Source organism: Gossypium hirsutum, chromosome D02 (genome assembly GCF_007990345.1).
Source record: "Gossypium hirsutum isolate 1008001.06 chromosome D02, Gossypium_hirsutum_v2.1, whole genome shotgun sequence".
Lineage (NCBI taxonomy): Eukaryota > Viridiplantae > Streptophyta > Magnoliopsida > Malvales > Malvaceae > Gossypium > Gossypium hirsutum.
Window position 1 is genome coordinate 70,367,409 of NC_053438.1, and position 25,039 is coordinate 70,392,447.

General features: G+C 33.4%; 4 protein-coding genes across 6 annotated transcripts; 2 read left to right on the forward strand and 2 right to left on the reverse strand.

Annotated features, from left to right (window-relative positions):
* Positions 1 to 1,047: 1,047 nt before the first annotated feature.
* LOC107907710 (probable CCR4-associated factor 1 homolog 11) lies at positions 1,048 to 3,096 on the forward strand. Its single transcript, XM_016835039.2, has 3 exons — positions 1,048 to 1,728; positions 2,416 to 2,467; positions 2,867 to 3,096. Exons 1-3 carry the CDS (start codon positions 1,048 to 1,050, stop codon positions 3,094 to 3,096), a joined length of 963 nt encoding a protein of 320 aa, XP_016690528.2.
* A 1,591-nt stretch (positions 3,097 to 4,687) lies between these two features.
* On the reverse strand, positions 4,688 to 7,320 carry LOC107908772 (ras-related protein Rab7). 2 transcript variants are annotated; one of them, XM_016836037.2, is made up of 7 exons: positions 6,974 to 7,320; positions 6,756 to 6,782; positions 6,498 to 6,597; positions 5,827 to 5,973; positions 5,651 to 5,731; positions 5,413 to 5,558; positions 4,688 to 5,017 (listed from the first exon to the last, which is right to left on the reverse strand). In XM_016836037.2, the coding sequence occupies exons 1-7, from the start codon at positions 7,024 to 7,026 to the stop codon at positions 4,948 to 4,950; spliced, it is 624 nt and encodes a 207-aa protein (XP_016691526.2). In that variant the 5' UTR covers positions 7,027 to 7,320; the 3' UTR covers positions 4,688 to 4,947. The 2 variants fall into 2 exon arrangements, with proteins under 2 accessions (XP_016691526.2, XP_040945171.1); XM_041089237.1 differs by having other exon boundaries at positions 5,413 to 5,543; positions 6,974 to 7,317.
* Positions 7,321 to 12,620: 5,300 nt separating this feature from the next.
* On the forward strand, positions 12,621 to 18,465 carry LOC107908774 (coatomer subunit gamma). Of its 2 annotated transcripts, XM_016836039.2 has the most exons (18): positions 12,621 to 12,805; positions 13,302 to 13,399; positions 13,493 to 13,543; positions 13,727 to 13,840; positions 13,946 to 14,146; positions 14,246 to 14,347; positions 14,692 to 14,799; positions 14,879 to 15,112; positions 15,396 to 15,646; positions 15,734 to 15,905; positions 16,014 to 16,169; positions 16,273 to 16,323; positions 16,529 to 16,669; positions 16,743 to 16,940; positions 17,053 to 17,184; positions 17,271 to 17,444; positions 17,654 to 17,893; positions 17,979 to 18,465. In XM_016836039.2, the coding sequence occupies exons 1-18, from the start codon at positions 12,760 to 12,762 to the stop codon at positions 18,171 to 18,173; spliced, it is 2,664 nt and encodes an 887-aa protein (XP_016691528.1). In that variant the 5' UTR covers positions 12,621 to 12,759; the 3' UTR covers positions 18,174 to 18,465. The 2 variants fall into 2 exon arrangements, with proteins under 2 accessions (XP_016691528.1, XP_040945172.1); XM_041089238.1 differs by lacking the exons at positions 12,621 to 12,805; positions 13,302 to 13,399; positions 13,493 to 13,543 and adding an exon at positions 13,551 to 13,569.
* A 769-nt stretch (positions 18,466 to 19,234) lies between these two features.
* On the reverse strand, positions 19,235 to 23,225 carry LOC107908775 (guanine nucleotide-binding protein subunit beta-2). Its single transcript, XM_016836040.2, has 6 exons — positions 22,844 to 23,225; positions 22,637 to 22,731; positions 21,445 to 21,869; positions 20,394 to 20,751; positions 19,718 to 19,831; positions 19,235 to 19,560 (listed from the first exon to the last, which is right to left on the reverse strand). The coding sequence occupies exons 1-6, from the start codon at positions 22,947 to 22,949 to the stop codon at positions 19,525 to 19,527; spliced, it is 1,134 nt and encodes a 377-aa protein (XP_016691529.2). The 5' UTR covers positions 22,950 to 23,225; the 3' UTR covers positions 19,235 to 19,524.
* Between the last annotated feature and the right edge of the window lie 1,814 nt (positions 23,226 to 25,039).

The following is a 25,039-nucleotide window of genomic DNA, read 5'->3' on the forward strand; positions in this document are numbered from 1 at the left end:
AAATTATAGAAGTAGTACACTAGAAGGGCTCAACAGGTTTGTTATTTAGTAGATAAATATCTTTATTATATGCAGTTTTAATTGGATTTTTATTAAATTTAAAATGGTTTTTATATAATAGTAATAATAATTCTCTTACGAAATATATCAATATAATCCCTAGGATTCGCGTGGGGATTTTTTAATAAAAAATAATTTTTAAAATGAAACCATAATAATACTAAGAAAACGAATAATATTAAAATGAAACTAAAACAATTACTAAATTTATAATTTTTAAAAAAAATAGAAATATATTTCCAAATTTTGTTAAATTAAATTATTATTTTCAACTATTACCATTTTTAATAATTAATTAATTTGTTTTTAACTATTAAAAAAGGGTAAACTATAAAATTGATCACTTATGTTTATGTAAATTTACATTTTGGTCACTGAACTTTATTAAATTATTTGACTACTAAAAACTATTTAAAAAAAAAAGAGAGAAGAAATTCATGTTTGACTGACTATTTTACTTCAGGGACTAGATCAGTAATTTACCTCAAAGTGAAAGAAGTGAAATCTTAACGTGACCCTTTCTTTTTCTTTTCTTTTATTATTATTTATTTCCTTTTTTATTTTATTTTATTTTATTATTACTATTTATTTTTTAATATAAATAAAAATAGAAGCTTAAATTTATATATTACAAAGTCTTCCAATTTACTTGAGACACTTTTTTTTATATATATATATTACATAAAATAAAATATTATATTAATAAATTAGTTTATTACCAACGTAATAAAATATAAAACCATTAATCAAAACTTATCTACTAAAGTAAATAGACAGATTATAATATGACTCCTCAAGTAACCTATTTCTTGTTGTACAAGTAATGGTGGGCTTATATATCATCTTACGTGTACTTCCATGTTGAACTAACAAGATTAGAAAGCAGTTCTTAAAAGTCGGCACTCTACCGACAAAACAGAGACAGAGATTACGATATTGCGCAGACACAAAACAGAGTGAGATTACGGCAACAAAAACAAAGCAACGATGTCGATTTCTAGCAATAAGTCAATCGTTGTGAGACGAGTGTTTGCTGAAGATTTGGACAATGAACTCTGGTTGATTAAGGTAGCAATTTTGAGGTATCCTTATGTATTTATGGATACTGAATTTCCGGGGACGATTTTTAAACCAAGTAAGCAAGTGGTTTTTGAAGAGAATCCCGTTATTAATTATCATTATATGAAGTCGAATGTTGATGCGCTTCAAATTATTCAGCTCGGCTTGAGTCTTTCGGATGCTCAAGGTAATTTGCCGGATTTTGATTCTCCCTTTTGTTATGTTTGGGAATTTAATTTTAAAGATTTCAATATCAATCGAGACCACTATGCTAGCACTTCGATCGAGCTGCTCAAACGTCAAGGAATAGATTTTGAGAAGAATAAAGAGAAGGGGATTGATTCTAGAGATTTTGCAAAGAAGCTTTGGGATTACGGTTTGGTTTTCAATTGTTATGGTCTGAATGGTATTACTTGGATTACTTTTCACGGTGCTTATGACTTTGGATTCATGCTAAAGATGCTTACTCAAAGTCCATTGCCTTTGGATCTTCACTCATTCGTGCATCAATTGGCTTATTTCTTTGGCTACAATGTTTTCGACCTCAAACACACATTCAAACTATTAGGGTTGCTGGGTGGTTTAGAGAAAATAGCTCAAACATTAAAAGTAACTCGTATTGTCGGATCAAGTCATCAAGCCGGGTCGGACAGTCTACTCATGCTTCAATGTTTTATGAAGCTCAAGAGTAAGAAAATTTTTGAATCTGAATGGAATGAGGCGAATCAAATACTACTGACTCCTCTAGCATTATACGGGCTAGTTCAAATCATAGGATGAAATATTATACTCTCTTTTATGTCTCTTTTGATCAGTGACATAAAAGCAATGTTATTGAAGATATTACATTAATATGTTTCCAAAACTATAATCTCCTACTTGATGATTTTTTTTAGCTGTGTTCAGTTTTTTCCTTTATGACTTGTGTGGAATTTGAAGCTTCATTATGATGGGTTTTATGTATTTGCTTGGATATTCAAAACATGAAAAAGATGCATTACATACGTAATCATAAATTGGCAGAGTAACATATCAGTAATGTTTAGGTGCTTTCCATGGTGCTGGTGTTTTAGCTGTATATTATTATGGGATATTATATTTAGGAATATATTATATATTTTTCCATATATTTAGGTATATATCTCTTTTCTATGCCTAAGTAACTACTGTTATAATGTCTATCAAGAAAAGAATCCCTATTCTGGTCAGTCCTCCATATTTGATTTACATTCAATAACAAGCCTTTCAAGGCTTCCAATTTGAGTAATAAGATAGTGATGAAACTTTTAAAAGCAGCTGAAAGGTGCAGAGGAAACAGGGGATAATCTTTGTTTGGAACAGCTGAAAGGTTTCCAATTCGAAAGTGCTGAATGTTATGTTTGCAGAACTACTTTATGGTTTTTAACTTAAATATGTTCCTCTGCCCCACTCTTTAGAGCATCCTTCGCTATGCATTGGAAAGCTTCTTCCACGTTAACACTCGGATTTGTACACTATGAAAAACGTACATATATCTTTGTATGCATAAATTGAGCATCCTTCGCTATGAAAAACGTAATAGGATTATGAAGAAATTTCATGCAAATCCGAGTGTACAAATTGAGTGCCAGATATTGAAGTTGGCGACTTGGATGCAAGGCAGGAAGTACTGGAGTTCTTGGACTACTGGGGTTTTATTAACTTTCACTGAAAGCATTATCCGGAAGTATTGAACCACTTTGTGGCTCTTATATCTGATGTGAGTTAGAGTTTGGCAGTGTTGTCAATGATGCCGGTAATCAGGATGCTCAGAATGTTGAAAATTCAGAAAACAGAAGCCTCAAGGAGGACAAGTCCACCCCAGTTTGGGATCAGAAAACTTCATCCAGCAACCATGCTGACCAAAATGCTGAAATTTCTCTTCCTCAAGAAAAGATGACATCAGCTTCACCCAATTGCCTATCCACTGATAAACAGCACTCTCAGCAGCAGCAGTGAAGGCAAAACTTCTTGCAGACCAGGAAGAGGATCAAATCCGGCAACTTACGACATCATTAATAGAAAAGCAGGAAATTTATTTGCAAAAGCAAATGCAGACTCTTTTACTTGTGAATAGAAATTGTCATCCTGAATCCTTAAAAATTAATCAATTTTACTTTTTTTACTTTTCCAATTCTAAAATTCCAACCATTATCCAAAGATAACAATTGAATCCATTTGGTTAAATTCCGGCATTAGTCATGTATTAAGCATAATCGGGTCAATCTTATTCCCTATCATTTTCGAATTTGAAAATTTCAATAACGACAATCGTTAAATTCATTATCTAACTTTTTTTTTAGTATGCAGAAATAGAAACTAACATGGTTTCACATATGTGATAATATCTGTCAAATCAGATTTTTGGGAAGATTGAAGTTTAAAAACTCGAAAACTATAAGACTTAAAATTGGTTGAATTAAAGCACAAGAACTAAATCCACAACTTAATAATAAAATTTAATTAAATTCAAAAGTACTAAATATATATGTTTGCGATAGTAAAACTAATTATGATTTTTTTAACTTCATTATGCATTGAAGGATCTTAATTAGAAGTGTTCGTGGGCTATGCCAAAGTTCGATATCAAAAAAATTTGCCTAGCTTAACCCAACTTGTCCAAAAAGCATACACTTCTTCTAAAACTAATAAAATAACAAAAGAATATCTTTTATATTAATATTTATATATTTTAATAATTAAATTTTCGTTAAAATATTTTTAAAAATCATTTAATTTAAACTTGAGTTAATCCAGCTAGACCCGAAGACAAAAATTCATTGTTTAAGCTCAACCCAAATCAATTGAATCAAATAAAATACCCAACTCATGAATAGGTCTAATATTAAGCTCCCAAAAAGTTAGGAGGTTAAAATATTATAATGATAAGTTAAATTGGAAGAAATTTAAAAAAGAGAGCAAGACAATTTTAAAATGTTTTATACTAGAAAGGTTTGAGACGGTATATTATTTAGTCGATAAAACACCCCCAAAACAATAACGTTAACCTGTTGAATTTGTAATTAAGTTATCATTGCGGAATGTATAGGGTAGATGTCTTTGATGAGACAATGACGTCTATTATGGGATATATCCTATCATTCATTCTGATACAATGTACAGAGCAGAAAGAAAAACCCTGACCCCTAAGCTGTCAACTTACCCTCGACACTTAACATTCAAACTCTCTCCACGTCTACCCTTTATAATTTCCGACTCTTCACAACACTTCACCCTGATTGATACCACCACATCTTCCTCACAACACTTCACCCTGATTGATACCACCACATCTTCCTCACAACACTTGATTGATACCACCACATCTTCCTCAGTACTCTTTCCTTATTATATCATTGCATCAACGCCTAAGTAAATGGATAAATCATGGAAAAAATGGACCAAATTTTAGTAGCCGATTGGATTGATTTCACAAATATTCGATGATTTTAGAATAGTTTTCACAAGCTGCTAAGCTGAGATTGGGTTTTCTTTTATAAATAATGTTCATTTTACGGACAATGAAAATTAATTCTTCCACAAGATAATCTTAGTTTGAAATTATGAAATATACCATAAAATGTACTTTAAAAACAATGCGTAGGCAGTGCAGAACAAAAAACAATGTTGACAAATGAGAACATTACAGAACTAAATCCAGCCAAACCAAAAGCATTAACAGACCTTTTTTTTCTCTCACACCAACACCATGAATCCCATAAAATGGTTGGGAAACACCAAATCATTCGAAACATTTTAACCGTACTTATTGGCGGAACAGGAAAAAATAATGAACATGCATGATATCTTTCAACATTCGCATCCGCTTGACCTTGGTTGGCTGCTGCTGCTCCCAACATCTATGGTGTCGGGCAAGTATCTTCATGAACGAAAACAAAAACATGAAAAAATAAGAAAGTATTAACATGACTGAAAATGTTCAAAAATTAATTAATGCAAGTTTAAGAGTTAAAAAAACAAAAAATTAAATGGAGAGCTAAAATGACATTTTTTTGTAAAGTTTGAGGGCCAAATAAGTCATCATGCTAAAAATAAATTCACAAACTAAACAGTCTGCAACTATGTGTCCTCAATATTAAATATTGCCATGCAAATATTGCTACTTCCCGGTTTGAGAATGTACAAGCTAAACCATTGTATTGCATATCTATGTGTAGCAATTGATTGGTGTTACCGAGGGCTTTTTTTTCATAATTCGAAAGTGCTGAATGTTATGTTTGCAGGAGTAGAACTACTTTATGGTTTTTAACTTACATGTCTTCCTCTTCCCCACTCTTTAGAGCATCCTTTGCTATGCATTGGAAAGCTTCTTCCACGTTAACTCCTTCCTTGGCAGATGTCTCGAAATAGGGGATATTTCCTTTCGAGGCACACCATGCTCGGGCCTTTTTCAAAGACACCTAGAGAGTCAAAACAATGTGGATAATTGTATCTTTTAGGAAGAAAGAGAATATCAAGTGACACTGTAAAGGAAGAATTGAAAAATACATACCACTCTACTGTTTCCACCATCAACATCGATTTTGTTCCCCAAAACAACAAACGGGAAATTCTCAGGATCCGAAGGGCTTGCCTGCAAGGTTTCTCAAATTGTCATTTCTCTACTGAATAAATCCCAGAGAGTTGATAGATGGTTTTCATCTGTATTCAGAAGTTCAGAATATATACCTGAATAAGGAATTCTTCTCTCCAGTTGTTAAGGTTGTCAAACGATTTCATTGAGTTGACATCATATACAAGAACACAACAATCAGCACCGCGATAGAAAGCAACACCTAGGCTCTGGAATCTTTCCTGGCCAGCTGTGTCCCAGATCTGAGGGGGAAAATCGATGAATTTTGAGCTAAGTGGTCACTCAAATAACACAAAAAGGCTAAAAGAAAAGTTAGATAATTTTAGAATGCAATGCTACAATCTGCTAGAAAATACTCAATAGTGATCCATGAGGTTGTCTAATGCTAAATCACAGAAGTCTAGTCAACAAGTGGAGCAACATAATTCCCTAGTCAATAACCACAAATCCGCTCCTCGTCAATTGATCAATGATATAACTAAAGAAAAAAGCAGCCATGGAGTTTTTCAATGAATAAAAAGAAAAAAGTTAGCATTGGCAGTTATGAGTTAAATATCATAGAGAAAAGATGCATTTGTCACAGATCTTGGATGCAAAGCTAGAACTTGGTTCAAGAACAAAGGAGTAGGTATAAAAAACCAAGCACTAGTCAATAACACACCATAGTCGTTCATTGTAGATTAAGATCTCAAAAAAATAAACAAATACAGCAACTAAAACAATCTCATCGAGATGTTAAAAAGTAGAGATCAGTGTGAAATCTAACCTGTAAGGTAAAAAGCCTATCCTCAAACTGCACTTCCTTTGTCAAAAAATCAGCTCCAATCGTCGCCTTATACTGATTGCTAAATTTCTTATTTACATATCTAAAAGTAAAATGTAAAGGCAAACAAAACCGTAACTAATAGTAAAAAACAAAACCATATCTAAAAGTAAAAAGTAAATTTCTTATTTACATATAAAAAAAACACTTCATTTCTCTGCTTTTCTCAATAATTAGTAAAAAACGACTGCTGCAGGATACTGATTCATCAAAGACGTCTTCCCTACCCTGCAAATTAAAGATCACAAATCACAATCAAATCATAATCATTCGACAACAAACGAGAGCAGTAATTCGAATAGAAAGATCCGTACGGAAAACCTAGAAACGAATTCTTTCAAAATACATGCGAATATATACGCATAAAATTGAACGGACAGGCTTATAATAATAGCAACAAGAAAAAAGAAAACACTAACCCGCTGTCGCCGAGGATGATGACCTTCAAGAGGGTTCTACGGCGAGAAGGCATCGTAAAGAGCACTAAGGAATCAGCGGATGTACAGATCGATAGAAAAAGGAGAAAAAATTTTCTATATTGAAACCTAGTGAGAGGACTGGTGGACTTGTTTGTCTGGCAGGAAAACTGGCTGAAACTTTCTAGCGTGTTTTTCAAAGTATTTTCTAGCTTTTTTTTTCTCTCTCTCTCTCTTATGCAAAAGCTGGAATGACCTGTAATTTGTGAAGGAATTGAGGGAAAGTTTGGGTGACAGCTTTGTTTGATTGTTTGTTTCGTTCAACATGAGTGAACCTATGAGTAACTGATTTGGTGGTAGCTTGTTGATTGGTCTGTTATTTATGGAAAAAGATTTAAAGGTAACGTTATCTTCCCTTGTTGCTCCTGTTAGACCAAATTTATCAATAGAGCTGGGCGGGCCAGGGTGGGGCTGGGTTTTTCTAACCGACCCGATTGAAAATTTATGTTGATCCGATCCGATTTCTACATTGTATGACTTGCGGGGAAGATTATTAGGTTTTCTCGGTCGAATTTTTTTGATGAAACTAATTTAACTGATTATAACCTACAAAAATTTCATCAGCGAAACTAAGTAAAAGGTGGTCACCACAATAATTTCATCAGTACAAAAAATAAACATATATTTGTAAAAAGGATATATTGAATATTCTTGAAAAAAGTTTTAGATTCATAACATTTATGGATTTATTCATCTGTAATGTTTATAGTGTGATATACCTTAATCCTGAATGGAAGATGGACTAAATACGCATGACTCATACTTTAATGTAAGTAAAAAATTGAGTTCAAATAGATAATGAACTGAAAACTAGTGTGTTGGGTATACGACTTCTGTAGTATGTAGCATCAGTTACAAAAGTGAAATTCATAACCTAACTAATGGGTAAATGATATTCTCTCATCGACATTACATGATAGATAAAAAGTAAATGTGGTCATGGGTCGTTTGTCTTTGTGACAAATGACTTTATTACTATCCAATAGTAATTGACTTTTCATTAAGGAAGATATAATTGTTGCTATAAGATAAAATAAGATTATATTGGGGGAGTAGATTTATTCCAAAGAGATTAATAATATCTTATGAGGGTAATACACTTATGACAAAGTCATTGGATGAGCATTGATTAGGTAGCTTTCATAATGATATATAATTAGAGAGAGTTCAGTTATGATTCTATAGTGAAATCACTTCGTGACTAAATATGTTTATAATTAATAGGCAAAAAGTTAAAACTTAATTATAAATTATTTGAACCCTAATTAAATATATTCAATCGGTCCCTCCGCTAGCTTATTGAAACCATAGACGAATTGCACATAAAACCAAATAAACAAAAATGAATGAAAATGACAAAGATAAAAGAAATGAATCACATTAACAATTGAATGCGTTTTCTCCATATTTGAATTATTATTTTTATTAATTATAATCAAATAATTGAAGTTTAAATATTAAAAGTGTGAAGGTTGGGTGTTATCCAAAGGTGTTTCAAGGCAAAGTCCAATCAAGCACCGAAGGAGAATGTGAAACCAAGTGAGAAAAAGTCCAACCCCTCTCATTTGAGAGTGCAACGAAAAGAGTGGTGATAACACTGACAATGTGGAAGTAAAGGAACCTAGAACGATGGTTCCAAGAGTAGCGATGCTCAAGCAAAGCCGAAGGTAGAAGACTTGATGCAAAGGCTCCAAAGGAGTCACTCACGAAGAAGGCAACGACCAAAGAATCGAGAGCAATGCTCCCTTAGCAACAAGGGCATTGTTGGATTGAGTGAGGATGAATGTCATGCCTCATAAGTGAGCAAAAACTCATCAAGCCCGAAATCGAGCAAACACGAGAGTATCGAGCCACAAATTTCTCAAAGTGTCCCGGAAAACTCTAGGACCAAACCCGTGTAGAATGTTCTAAAAATTTTAGAATGCTTCAATATTGAGTTAGATGGGAAAGTTCTAGAATTAGATATTAATTGTCCATTGAGATTAACTGTAACCATTAGATTGAATAGGGCTTGCCTATAAAATGGGAGGCTTCCCTCCTTCATTTGTATCCAAGCTAGCTTTGTGTAACACCCCTTACCCGAGGCCGTCGCCGGAATCGAGTACGAGATGTCATCCAATTTAACTTACCAATTCGGAGCATAAAAATTTGCTTTTAAAATTAAATTCACTATTCACAACAAAACTGTCCACCTGCGTGACTGTCACTAATTTAATTATAGCTCGAGTTCCAGAACTAGAAATTTAAATCCGTAAATTTTCCCTGAAACTAGACTCATATTCCCACTTACCATATAATTTTCAGAATTTTTGACTTAGCAAATTAATACAGTTTATTCATTAAATTATCCCCTGTTTCACAGCTCGACAGATCTGACCTCTTGCCACTAAAAATCAATTATCTCATTGTACAGAATTCATATAAGGTTATAGTCTATTTCTTTTGAAAATAGACTCACTAAGGAATCTACACATATAAATTATGACCTATAATTCTTTCTGTACAATTTATAATGATTTTCTAAAGTCAGAACAGGGGACTTCAAAAATCATTCTGACCCTGTCTCACTAAAATTCAAATATCTCAAAATATAAAATTCCTTTGCCTACACCGTTTCTTTCATGTAAAAATAGACTTGATAAGCTTTAATTCTATATATCATTCACCCTCTAATTCCATTTCTACTATTTATGGTGATTTTTCACATTCACGTCACTGCTGCTGTCAAAGAAACTGCTTCTTTGAATTAGTTACCATTTAAACATACATAACACCAAAACATATTCTTTAATAACTACTTCAATAGCTAACATTAGCCATATCATTTGAACATGCTCAAAATGATTAAGACTCTATACATGTCATAGTTTAAACATTTTGAAAAGCACATTTCCGAGATGGCTATGATAGTGTGATACGAGCTCCGACGGTCCACTATTCGATCAAGTTCAAATCACTATAAAACAAAGGAAAGAAAGAGATGTGTAAGCTATAAATAGCTTAGTAAGTTACATGTAAACAATAATTACTCATTTAATAATTAACACTTTTAACATATAACTAATCAAAACATTTCTTAGCAATTTCAATCACTTACACATGCACAATCTTACCAATTCACTTGCATATACATTTTCACACTTAACATTTCATATTCACTTTAATTCATTATTAATCCCGCTGAATACTTGGAATATACACGGATACGTAGAGATTTAGCACATAAGTGCCACATTGATATGTAGCCGAAGCTACCACTGATATGTAGCCATAGCTACCACTGAAATGTAGCCGAAGCTACCACTGATCAATAACACTGGAAATGTCCACGGGCCTGCTCACACAAGCTGTCAGGTGTCTGCAACACATGCTAGATCACCCAGCACCCGGGACTCACTGTAACACTATAACACTGTAACACTGGTCTCTAGTGACATGTCACTTGTATCCAATTCTATTCCTAAGTTCAACTGGGAATTTACACTTAACACTTTATTTTCAACACTTTATCACTTGAATAATTCATGAACAATTTTCCTTCCACATTCAATATTAATTCACATATCAAATATAATTCACAATTTATACAAATATAACTATTATTTACATATAACTTACCTCGGATGCAAAACGACTATTTTTGTAATTTAGTCGATAACTTTCTCTTTTCCCCGATCACTTGCACTATTTCTTCTTTCTTGATCTATATTAACACAATTTAATACATTTTATCAATATTCCATTCAAATACAATTCATACACAACATTTTGACACATTTACATTTTTCCCCATAACTTTTCAAAAATTCCACTTTTGTCCCTAAGCTCGTAAAAATCAAATTCACTAAATTTCTTAAATTTCAAACTTCACTAAATCATATTTCATGCTCATAACAGCCCTCAATTTCACAAAATCACAACTTTATGCACACTTTACCATCTTTCACAATTTAGCCCTTTTTCAACATTTTCATTGAAATTCATCTAGTAAAACTTGTAATTAACACTTCAAACATTCATTATCTAACATCACTAATCAATTTACAATTATATCATGAATGGGTCAATTTTTTAAACTTTAATTTCATTTAAATTAAATGGTAGAAACATGAAATTCAAGCTTCAATAAACATAAAAATACGAAAATAATTAAAAACGGGGCAAGAAATCACTTACAATTGAGCTTAGGAAGTTCAAGAACCCTAGCTATGGTGACATGAATTTTTTTGGCAGCAAACGTCTGATTTTAAGAAGATGAACACTTGTTTTCATCTTTATTTTGTCCTTTATTCAATTTGGACAAAAATGCCCTTGACCCATTACTTAGATATTTTTCTAGAAATACCCTTTTGTGTCCATAACACTAATTTATGGTCTAATTGCCACAAAACACTTCCAATTTCATGCAATAATTCAATTAAGTCATTTAATCACTAATTAGATACACTTTGCATTTTCTCAATTTAGTCCTAAAATTCAATTAAGCACTAAAGCATTAAAATTTCCTATCCATATTTTCACACAATATTTCAATCAATCAGTAACTAATAAAAATTTATAAAATTAAACTATTTCACTTCGGATTTGTGGTTACGAAACCACTATTCCGATTAGGCCCTATTTCGGGCTATCACACTTTGAGTAATAGAAACACTTCCATAGTCTCTCATTATCTCTCTTTCTCTGTGTTTTAAGTTTTCCTTTCCTTATTTACTTGCTTAGGCTAAGTGTGCCAAGCCTCTCACAAGCGAGGATTGAAGATTAACTAGATTTGTGGGCAAGAAATCCAAGTCCAAGGTCGCATGTGACCAAAGCTAAAGTCCCGACACGTGACACAAGAACTAACATATAGTACCTTATTTACTTGAAGAAGGAAGAGAGATTAGGTGGAAGCTTATATCCAATTAGCCATGATGACCAGCTATCCCTCCACGACCTTCTCAAAATAATAAACAAGGTTTTAATGGACCCTAATCATTAGATAACTAATTTCTTTTACCCATTATGAATTAGCTGTTGAAAATTTCATATCGTGGATGCGTTATACTATTTGTTGGTATAGTAATTTTTTGTTCACCCGCCCATTTGAAGGCTAAAGTTGATTATGAATTAGCTGTTAAGAATTTTTCTTTTTCACCTATTTGAATGCTAGAGTTAATTATGAATTGGTTGTATGAAAATTTCCTTACAATATTGTGGCCATATATTATTTTAAATAAAGTGATTGTTTTGCTGTCAAAATTGTCTTGATTGAGGATGTAAAGAATACATATATCTTCATAAAAATAGGTCCATTTTTTTTATTTTCTTTTTGTTTATGGTGTTGTATGAGAGGGACTGAAGAGGGATGATATGAATTTTGAATTATCTAATTGTATAATTTTTTTTACATTAATTTATTTTTATTTTGCATTATTTTCTCTTTTTTATGTTGTTGTGTGAGGAGGAATGGTATGGATTTTGAATTATCTTATGATGTAAAATAGAGGGACCAAATTATATAAATTAAAATATAAAAAAGTTAAATCTAAAATTTAAGTATGTTAGATGGATCGAAATGAAATTCAACCTTTTTGTTATTTATACCCCCGCGAGCGAGAAAGAGAGAAAAGCGAGCGAGAAAGAGAAAGAAAAATAAAGAGGGGAAAAATTGACTCGCCTGTAAATATAAAATAAGGATCTTCATATAACTATTATTAGATCTCGAATATTCAAATTCTTAATTAGCGATGGCACAGCCTTTGGTGAAGAAAGACGATGATCGTGACGATGAAGGTAAGTTCAATTCTCATTTTCCTTCGATTCATCTTCACTACACTTTTTGTCACCCTTTTTTATGTATCTTTTTTTCTTATTCGGAACCGTTTAATTTTTTATTGTAAATCTTATTATGTTCGCGAGTTGTTAGATAAGCCGTTAGCTTCTAGATCTGCGCGGTTTTGATTCATTTCGATTGATTTAGAGATGCACTGCGTAATTTATAGATCTTATTTTGAGGATTACGGTTTAGTTTTAGTGAAATATTGTTTTGTTCTAGTTGATCTTATCTAAATTATTGCTCTACTATATTTTTCTGTTTCTGAAGGAGCAATGTAGCTTGTTTGGTTCGATGGATGCCTGTGATTTTAGTTGATTTTGATGTGGATCTCGAGGCTTTATGTATCTGTTTTGTTCGAGTTCTATTTATAGTGTTGTTGAGTTCTTCTAGCTTTTCAGGTGTTAAGTGAAGGTCTTTTTTAATTGTTTATTTTGCAATTTTGTCGTTAAACAGTGGATTACTCTCCCTTTTTGGGGATTGAGAAGGGTGCCGTTCTTCAAGAAGCGAGGGTCTTTAATGACCCTCAGCTTGATCCACGAAGATGCTCTCAGGTTTCTTCTTTTAGGCTATCTTGATTCTCTATTTTCTGTGTTTGCTATTTCAATTTGTAGAGGAATGTTTGTTTATAAATTTTTTTAATGCAGGTTATAACAAAGCTTCTTTATCTACTGAACCAAGGAGAAACGTTCACTAAGGTCGATCTTTCTTTCTAATTGTACAGGAAAGGACTAAATCCATTTTTCTTCTGCGCTGAATTACAATTGACCAATAATGTTTAGATTTCTACTTTAGTTAAGCATGTATAATGAAGGAAGTGTGCTCTATTCTGATGAAAATTGACCTTGATGAATGATGATTTTCTCGTGTTATATGTATAGGTTGAAGCCACAGAAGTTTTCTTTGCTGTGACGAAGCTCTTCCAATCAAGGGATATGGGTTTGAGGAGAATGGTCTATGTGATAATAAAGGAACTATCTCCATCAGCAGATGAGGTTATATGTATTGAATTTTCCATGCTTGTTGAATAACCTTTCACGTGTGTGTATGCATGTCTTCATATTTAGATACTAATTAATACTTACTCTTGTTGGTAATAGGTTATTATTGTTACAAGCTCTCTCATGAAGGACATGACTAGCAAGACTGATATGTATCGAGCGAATGCTATTCGTGTACTTTGCCGGATAACAGATGGAACTCTTCTTACCCAGATTGAGAGATACTTGAAACAAGCAATTGTTGACAAAAATCCAGTTGTTGCAAGTGCAGCCCTAGTCAGTGGTATTCACTTGCTGCAGGTAACAGTTTTGTCTTAAGGTTTCTTTTTTTATATATAAATTTTAAATTAATTATCAAAATTCTGATGATTTATTAACTTGTCATAAATATTTGGGCAGACAAACCGTGAGATTGTTAAAAGATGGAGTAATGAGGTCCAAGAAGCTGTTCAATCAAGAGCAGCCCTTGTGCAGTTTCATGCCCTAGCATTGCTCCACCAGGTATTTACATTCCTTGTTTGGAAAGTTTTGGGGTTTTATTTGGTAATTGAAGACAAGTTTTTTCTTAAGATAGGTTGTGTCATATAGCTTCTCAAAGATTTTTTGTTTCTTCAGATTAATTCTAGCATCTTATCAATTTCTGGTTACTGGATTTTAACACACAGCATGCTCATCATCCTAGTTAGAAAAGTTCTGCAACAAGTTGAAACTAAAATGCATGTAACAAAGGAAAGTATAGTGACTTCACGCAGTATAAATCCATGGTATTTTTGCATGGTTGGGTTTGGGGCAATGTTTGTTATGATTCACATTATTGATGGATGTATGTGATTTCATACTTGCAGATACGGCAAAATGATCGACTAGCTGTTAATAAGCTGGTCAGTAGTTTGACAAGGGGAAGTGTCCGTTCACCTTTAGCCCAATGCCTGTTGATACGCTATACTAGTCAGGTACTTCATCTCCAAAATATCTTCTCACTTCTGCCAACCTTTTTTGTTCATAAACATTAAGTAATTGTTGAGTCTGCAGGTCATTCAGGAGTCAACCAATGACACTCAAACAGGGGATCGCCCTTTTTATGATTTTCTTGAGGGCTGCCTGCGCCACAAGGCTGAGATGGTGATTTTTGAGGCTGCTAGAGCAATCACAGAGCTCAATGGTGTGACAAGCCGAGAATTGACACCGGCAATCACTGTTCTTCAGCTTTTCTTAAGCTCTTCTAAGCCAGTGCTGAGGTTTGCTGCAGTTCGTACGCTGAACAAGGTTGATTTATTTTCCTTTGCTAATTAATATTTCATGCTATTATTAGATCTATTACTGGCTCAGAAAAATGATAGCCATGCACTTTAGTGGGAAGGGCTAGAGTAGTTTCTTCTGCAAATTGCAGAAGTTAAAACATGCTTATGGGGTGTGTTGAAAGGTCTGTTACTATATTGTTAGGGAAAACATTTAATTAATGATAAGTGATTGTTGTTTCTTTATGATTCAGACATTCAGTTTTTTGTGTATCCTGACTTTTTGACTGTGTGACATAATTTCTCTTTAGGTTGCAATGTCTCATCCAACGGCTGTTACTAACTGCAATATTGACATGGAGAGTTTAATTTCTGACCAAAATAGAAGTATTGCCACACTTGCAATCACTACCCTTCTCAAGACTGGAAATGAGTCAAGTGTGGATCGCCTGATGAAGCAGATAACTAATTTTATGTCTGATATTGCTGATGAATTTAAAATTGTTGTGGTGGACGCCATAAGATCATTATGCTTAAAGTTTCCATTGAAGCACAGATCTTTGTAAGGGATACTTTGCTTTGTATTATTGGTCAGTAGGCTATGGTAAATGCTTCCATTAAAGTGTTTTTTATCCATTGTTATCTTCAGGATGAATTTCTTAAGCAATATTTTAAGGGAGGAAGGTGGATTTGAGTACAAAAAGGCCATTGTAGATTCAATTGTGATTCTAATCAGAGATATCCCTGAAGCAAAGGAGAGTGGATTGCTTCATTTGTGTGAGTTCATTGAAGATTGTGAATTCACATATCTTTCCACACAGGTAGTATTTTCATTTGTTATCTTGCATCAACTCTGTCATGTTATTTATTTATTTTCCATTTTTCTCCCATCTTTGAGTACGGTTAAGTTTATCTGAATTGTATTATAGATACTCCATTTCTTGGGGATTGAAGGCCCAAAAACATCTGATCCAAGCAAATATATACGCTACATTTACAACCGTGTGCATCTTGAGAATGCCACTGTCCGGGCTGGTGCAGTGAGCACCCTAGCAAAATTTGGCGCTATGGTTGATGGATTGAAGGTATGAAATGTTAATGATTCTCTTTCGTTTTTCTGAAGTAACCAAAACATTCAACTCATTTCTCACCTACTTAAGCTTGAAAATTTTGCACTCTCTTTTGCAGCCCCGCATATTTGTTCTCTTAAGGCGCTGTCTTTTTGACAATGATGATGAGGTCAGTTTATCATAAATAATGTCATTTTTGCTGGTTTGCATACTTTTCTTTTTATGTGCACAGTTGTATTACTTGCTGATGCATGCATTATTGTCCCATCATTTTGTTATTTATGTTAGTTGCATTGTTAATCGGATTTTCTAGCAAGTCAAATGTGCTTTTCTTTTTACTCGTAAATAGGTTTTCTAAATCTGTTGCGTTGTAGGTTCGTGACAGGGCTACACTCTATCTTAATACACTTGGTGGTGATGGTGCAGTTGTTGAAACTGATGAAGGTGTAAAGGAGTTTCTCTTTGGTTCACTAGATGTCCCTCTGGTGAACTTGGAGAACAGTTTGAAAAATTATGTAAGTTTCTAAATTTCTCTTTTAACTTTTCTGCTTTTCAGGTCATAATCTGATGTGTTTAATTTGGGTGCAGGATCCGTCAGAGAAGGCATTTGACATTAATTCCGTGCCAAAGGATGTCAAGACTCAGCCACTTGCTGAGAAGAAAGCTACAAGTAAAAAACCAACCGGTCTTGGTGCTCCTCCCCCTGGCCCTCCATCAACTGTTGATGCTTACGAGAAGCTGCTTTCATCAATTCCCGAGTTCGCAAGCTTTGGCAAGCTCTTCAAGGTACTTCCATTGACTTTGCCTTGCATGTCCCTTTCATATAATTGCATATAATAATTTAGACGGTATTCCAATTTCGCCTCGTGTGACCTTTCCTTGTTTTTCGATTGGCCAGTCCTCTGCACCTGTGGAGTTGACAGAAGCAGAAACGGAATATGCAGTTAATGTTGTCAAACATATTTTTGACGGTCATGTTGTGTTTCAGTACAACTGCAGTAATACCATTCCAGAGCAATTATTGGAGAACGTAATGATCAAATTACATGAAGCCATCAATAAATACTTAAAAAAATCTGGTAGACTATTTTGATAACTTTATCTGCCTGTTACTAGGTCACTGTTATTGTGGATGCTTCAGAGGCTGAGGAATTTGCTGAAGTAGATTCAAAGCCTTTAAGACAACTTCCATATGATTCACCCGGACAGACCTTTGTGGCATTTGAAAAGCCAGAGGGGGTCTCAGCTGTTGGAAAGTTTTCAAATATGCTGAGGTTCATCGTAAAAGAGGTACGCTTTCTTCTCTTTTTTGCTCCAAAGAATGTGTGGTTTTTTTACATTGCTGAACTATTTGAATGATAACTTGGTTCTCGATGGTAACAAATTTTGCAAAGACCGGACATCGTGTTTAAATTGATTCTGAATGATAACATGTTTTGGCATGAACTGGAGACATTTTAGGTGTTTTTCCTATCTCATGTTTGCAATGTTTCTGCTAGGTTGATCCAAGTACTGGCGAGGCTGAGGACGATGGAGTTGAGGACGAGTACCAACTGGAGGACCTTGAACTTGTTGCAGCCGATTACATGTTGAAGGTGGGTGTCTCTAATTTCAGGAATGCATGGGAAAGCATGGGTGTGGACTTTGAACACGTAGATGAATATGGCCTTGGCCCAAGGGATAGCCTAGCTGAAGCTGTAAATGCTGTCATTAATCTTCTCGGCATGCAACCCTGCGAGGTTCGTACCTGTTTTAGTTTTTCATTTGTTTTGCTCTATACTGTTGCTATTGATATAATATTATTATACATGCCTTGCGATGCAGGGCACAGAGGTTGTCCCTCCAAATTCAAGGTCACACACTTGCCTTCTATCTGGGGTATACATAGGCAATGTGAAAGTGCTTGTGCGGTTGCAATTCGGACTTGACGGTCCGAAGGATGTCGCCATGAAACTTGCTGTTAGATCCGAGGATGAAACTGTTAGTGACGCCATTCATGAGATCGTAGCTAGCGGTTAGTTTTTCATTTTTTGGGGGCTCTAATCTGGCCTCTAAGCTATTTTTTGGGGGTGGTTTTATACGAGTTCCAAAGGCGAATAATTGTGTAGAGAGAATTGCATGCAAACTTATTCCGGGATTTTCGTTTACATTTAAATGGTCTGTGTTAATGCTGCCAATAATGCCGTGTATCAGTCAGGCTCATAGGAATGATTTTTTCTTTTTACATTTATTTTTGTCGGGATTCAAGTGTAGTGGATCAAAACTTTGCTTCATTTTTTATTTTATTATTAATCATGAATTTTGAGGTGCACTTTTTTTTCCTGTTCCTAATAAAACGTTTGGTAATCTGGTTACCGATTATCAATCAATTTTATAAATATTAGGATCCGGGGTGTAGACATGAATTATGAGTTATTTCTTATCATTTTCATATAATGAAGTTTTCTTTTAAAGTCTTGTAGTCTTTTTGCTTAATTGTCAGTTTGTGACAACTTGTGTGTAAAAAACAAGGAATTATTAAAATTAAGGAAGATTATTCTCCTTTCCAATGACTAAATATTCTTTTCACAATTTAAACATAAAATATTTATGTAGTAGGTAGAAATTCAGTTGCCATTAACACTAAATTGATGAAATGACTTGATTAAAATATTTAGAAATTAATGAACCAATTTGAAATTTAAGCGATAATTTAGACATTTGATTAAATTAATTTCATAAATTTTTATATTTTTGTAAATTTGCTACTACAGTTAATTAGTCATTTTTTTATTGCTATCAAGTGATTGAGTGAGAATTTTTTTTATTCCAACCAATTTAATAAATTTTAAATTGTGTTGATAATTGATTTGAGTTTTGAAATATAAAAGGAAAAAAATTAAATTCTTAAAAATAAAAATACAAAGGCTAAGTTGGTTTTAACCAATTATACTTCTCAATATAATCTCAACTTGATGCTGGTCCTGCTTAAGATGGTATGATTACACACAGCGTATTAGTTTATTAATAAGAACAATATTAGCAGATTTATAATTTAACACAAAAGTTACGTTATAGGAATGAAAACGGTCCAAAGACAATTTGGGAAAAATAAAATGAAAATTTTTTTTATCACAAATCACAATCAAGCAAAAGCTATATAAGAAAAATGCAAATGAACATCTCTGCCTAATACAAAGTTTTTTTTCCTTAATCTTTCTTTATGCACTAATCAAATTGGGTTTTCAACATGGAAGTTTACAAGCAACAGTGCGAAGCATTAAAATACATAGGAAATCTCCCACATTGGATAATGCCATGAAAGATTGCAGTTTGAAGAAATGGGGCACCAGCCGGAGATACCGTAACTTGTTTTTCTCGGTCTGATGAATCAGATCACCTTTCTATGCCCTCCAAATGCCCAAATCTGCCATTTTCAAAGATCGCTTTTGCATTTAGAAGAAATTCTGAATTTCCATTTTTCGTTTCATTACCGATTCCTAGTTGTTTCGGTATGCAGAGCCAGTTTTTCATTTCTAGTAGTAGCAAATGCAAGTATGATAAAATAAAGAATGTAGACTAACCTTGAGGTTTGTATCCGAACTTCCTGTACATAAGGCACTACCGTCGGCTGATAAACCCAAACAGTTAATCCGTCCCTCGTGTGAGTTCTGGACAGATCCCAAGTTCAAAACGACCTAACATAAAAGACGAAGGTGATTAGAAAATCACTGCCTACTATGTGCCAAACCCGAGACAGCTATAAATAGTTTCAGCTAAAGTTTAATTACAAGTAGTTGAAACTTGAAAGAATGGGATAAAAAATGAAAAATAAAAAAGTTTAGGCTGCAAGGTTCCAAAGCTGACTACATTTGACACTTCATATATTGCATTTGCACAAACCGTATTCAACCCGAAGAGAGGGAAAGTCGACAAAACTCGGGTTCATTGAGTCCTATGCTTTTCAGCTTAAGTATTCATTAAACATCTATGTCAACGATGTGAGCATTATGCTGGTCTAAATCATCAAAAAGTCTAATGCTAAAGAAAAGCCTGCTAATCACCGATGGTGATGAGCAGGGAAAGAATACAATGAGAAAACATTATGCCTAAACCAATACACAATCCAAAACAAAACATCACATGGGGGAAAATAGGTTTACGAATGGATTAAAAATTCGTGTTTGGGAATCAAAGGGTTGGAAAGATGAAAGTAAGTCAAAAACGGGGGGTGGGGGATGGAGGATGGGTTATTATTACCTTTTCCAATAACGTGTCCCATACGTAGCAATCTCCATTTGAGTATCCGGCAAAGAGAAGTCTTCCAGAAATGGAGAATGCGATGGAGGTCACATGTGGAACCTCGTTATCGCCGTGTTGCTGATAGTATACTTGTAATTGGTGACCAGTTCTAATGTCAAACAACCTACAAGTTCCATCATCCGATCCAGTTCCAAACCTATTGCCATCTGGAAAGAACTTCACAGTGTTTACATCGCCCTCGTGACCATGAAATGTACGAACTGCTCGACTTGCAACACGAGTATCCCACAATCGGGCAGTTGCATCACATGAACCGGAGACAAACATTCTTGAGTTCGATCCATTAATTGAGACACTGAAAGAATGAACATAAAAGAAGACTTATTATCTTTCATCAAAAGTTTTGATAAACACAAATATCACCGGACATAGGTTCCACCATACCAATAAAAGGAGAACAGATTGATCAGAAGCAACAGAAAGTCTGCTCAGGATTCCTCGAGCTTATTATCCACAGTAGTTAACAGAGTATGTGCATAAAACAAACATTATACTAAGGTTAAAATATACCAGAAGTCCCTCTATTCTTTGAAAATTTGAAATTTAGCCCCTATACTTTTATTTCTAAAAATTTAGTTCTATTTTTCAGATTTTAAAATTCAGGTCTAACTGTTACGCTTAACACTATTAAGATTATTTTGTTAAATTTAGGTTTATTGCAGCGTATTTTTTTAGTTACATTGCTATCGAGTTTTTTTTTTTAATTTCAAAATGTTATACCAACAAATTTAACAGTGTTAACAATTGGACTTGAATTTTAAAATCTGAAAAGTAGAGGAACTAAATTTCTGGGAAAAAAAGTACAAGAACTAAATCCAAAATTTGTGAAGAGTACAGGGACCTATGGCATATTTTACCTTACACTAATCATAACTTTTCTGTATTAACTTCATACCCGAGCCACTTAAACAAAGATATCAAACACTTCATTAATGCAAATCAATAAACTTATAAGGTAATCGAAATAGGTAAAAAAACACTAAGATACCTTAGCACATCAGCAGTATGTCCAGATTGAAATTCTCCCCCGAAAACCGATGTTCTAAGGCCAGTAGTAATATCCCATAGAACACAGGTCTGATCACCGGAACTGGTAATAATGTGAATGTCTTCATCTGGAACATACTGACAACACGAGACGTAACCCTTATGTCCACTAAGTGTTTTTGATACAGGTAGGTTTCCATCCCTGTCAGTCGGAGAATTCAAGTTGAAAATGGAACACATACTATCGAGACCACCACAGGCAACTGATTGACCCGTGGGAGAAAAAGCACACGTCATAACCCACGCACAAGGCAGCTTTATGGCGTGAGTTTTCTGGCTAGTTAGAGCGTTCCACACAATTAATCGTCCATCCTGAGACGCGCTAACAATCCGGTTCCTTTCCGGAGTCCAATCCAAGGAGTAAACCTGCATATTTCCTTGGAAATTAAGTTCAAATACTCAACTTCATCTATAGCCATCAGTATAACAAGTGATCCGCAAACAAATTATCATTAACTTGAGTTTTTCCCTATCATCATGCAGAACTCAAAAACAATCCAAATGACTATTTGCTTCAATTTAGCAACTATTTAGCCCCATTTCAGTAAATAATTCATTTGTGAAACCCAAGACTCGAAAAAACGAAAAAAGAATTGAATGAAAGTGAAATCAGCCCAAAAATATCAAATCTTAAATGAAGCATTCTAAGTCAAATTTTACTCCAAATTCGAATCTTTATCCGAGCTTCTCTTGCCATTGGAGCATGCATCACTTAAACAAACGACAATTATTCCATCCACCGCCAGTATAGTAAAAAAACTCCACAAACGTTCTAAGATGATGCCAAGTGTCCTTAATAACAAATAGCATCACCCTAAACCCGCTTGTGAAGTTTTTTATACTCCACTCGCGGCGGCGTATATGATAATAATCCATAAACTAAACCACCATTTTTGTCTTCCAACAAAGCATTTCTACTTACAAAGCTATCAACATAGCAAAAAAAAAGTCCCTTTCTCCTAGAGAAAATACACATGCAACTGAAATCTGATACACATACATACATATATAAACACGTCCCAAAGCAATTCAATTTCAAACAAAGTAAGCAAATTTTCACCTTCTTTAACCTTAAAAAAAAAAACAATAATCAATTCAAAAAATTGCAATAAAAAAGTTTTTTTTAAAATTACCTTGCCAGTGTGACCTTGCAAGGTCCTGCAACAAACCAGATCCGTAGGACCAAAAGTAACTGGACTCTTCCCTTGTGATCTTGCATATGTAGCAACTACACATGATGATTTACACACAAAAAAAAAAACCCAAATAGATCTTAGAAGCTAAAAAAAAATCATTTATAATTACCCAACAAAATTAAAAAACTTTGATTTTTTTTTTACCATCAGTGTCGAGCAACTGTTGACGTCTTTGCTTTAATCGTTCTCTTAGATTATTCACTGTCTCCGTCGCCGCCGCGTGCTTCTCTTTCAGCTCTGCAACAGACATTTTTTTTTTACTTTTTTTGGGTCTTTTAAAATCTTTTTAACTTAAAAAGAAAAAGCATTTTTTAAAATTAAAAAAGTAAACTTCCTTGTTGCGAGATCGATCAAAGGTCAAGCCTTTTTTCTATGATCTCTCTGCTATGGATTCATAATTTAAAAAAAAAACCCAAAATTTAGAAGGAAAAAGAACCCAAAATAAAGGGAAGGGTTTTTTATGGTGAAGGTGATGATTGATGGTTTTGTAATATTCTGAAAGAGATAAAATAAAAAGGGGGGTTTATGGCTGATCGGTAAAGGTTTTGATTGTGTTTTGACTGTCGCCGCCGGCCCCACTTACCCTTCCACGTGGATCTCTACTGCGGCATTTGTTTGGATTACTTTCATTATCAGTCCTCAAACTATGACTCAAATTCTAAATCGGTCTCAAGCTAGATGCTTTTGGAGGTTAAATGCAACTCAAATATGATGTAAAATGGTAAGAGTACCATGGAGGCCTATATACTAGAAGTTGGATTACATTTTGTTTATTCTACTTAAAATTTACATCAAAGAGCAAATTGATCTTTCTGTTAAAAATTTCATCCATTTTTATTGTTTAAAATTGGTCCTTGTACACCATTATGAGGTACACGTGGCATATCATATGTTATTGTCGAGTTATTTCATCAACCATGTCAATTTTTAACAAAAATGACTAATTTGATCTTTGATTTAATATACTAGGACTAATTTGTCCATTTTTTTACTAGAATGGATAAAATGCAATCTGACTCTAATACAAAGACTTCCATGGCACTCTTAGCGATGTAAAATATATTTTAAATGTGTGTATTAAATTATAAACACGTATATATTTACCACACAAATAGTTTAGATATGACATGTTAAAAAATAGAGGTCCTAATTTTTATAGAGATGATTTTCTTTTAGAGATAAAAAACATTTAGTCCCTGAATTTGGAAACTTTTCTCGTCTTAGCCTCTGCTTATCCACGTTTGTCTCAAAACTTGACAACTTTTCTTGATTTTATCCTTAAACTCGGTTTCTATTAAAGTGTAATAATATGTCACTTTAAGATTAGCTACATCATCACCTAAAGATCGTGCTGGTGATAACATGACACTCTACTTATAATATCCCATTATCACATATTAATGAAATCCAAATTCAATAATAAGATTAAAAAAATTGTTCAGATTTAAAACGAATGTGAAAAAAGAAAAAGGTTCAAGAATTAAATTAAATATTTTTTTATCAAGTTCAAGGACTAAATATTGTATTAACACATCTTACTCAAGATTCTTATACAATAATAGATTATTCATCTACACTAATGTTTACAATTGATGGCTTTTATTCTCCTCTAGTTGATGCCTAAATTCATAGAATACTGATTTTCAACTACTATTTTTTAAAATTTAAGGATTAATTTAAATTTTGGGCAATAGTTTGGGGACTTTTAGTAGAATTAACTTTTTCCCAATCTTCCTCCATTACCATGTTTTTTTTTTCTCTCTCTTATAAACACTAGCAAAGCATATCTGGAAGGTAATTAATCAATCTTTGGTTCTCCTTATTTCTTTTATCTTAACCAATAATCGAGGGTCTGATCCTGAATATGAAGTAATTTTAAAATTCGTGGCTAGCATCTACCCCTTAATAAACTTACAGAATGCGAATGATTAATTACTAAACTCATTTCGATAAATATTTTGAAAAATATAAACCTAAAAAAGAAAAATGGTTCTAACATTGAAGTCAACAACTAGAGGAGAATCTATCTTCAGTATAATGGAATTTACTAAAAATAACAAGTAATTAATAATATTAATAGTTGGAATGGCTGCTAATCATATAATATAACTGAGGGAAAAGGTTGGGCAGCATAAGAATACGACAGGAGAGGAAGAGTTGACATTGTATTTGTCAATTTTTCTTTTTTTTGTTAATAAATATAATAAATATAATATTCTTGTAAGTAAGTTTTGAAATGGTCTAAACTAGATTTTATATAAATGAAAGGTTTTTATTATTATTATTTAGAATAGTTATTTTTTAAAAAATACCATTTAATTTTTTTAACAATAAAAATAT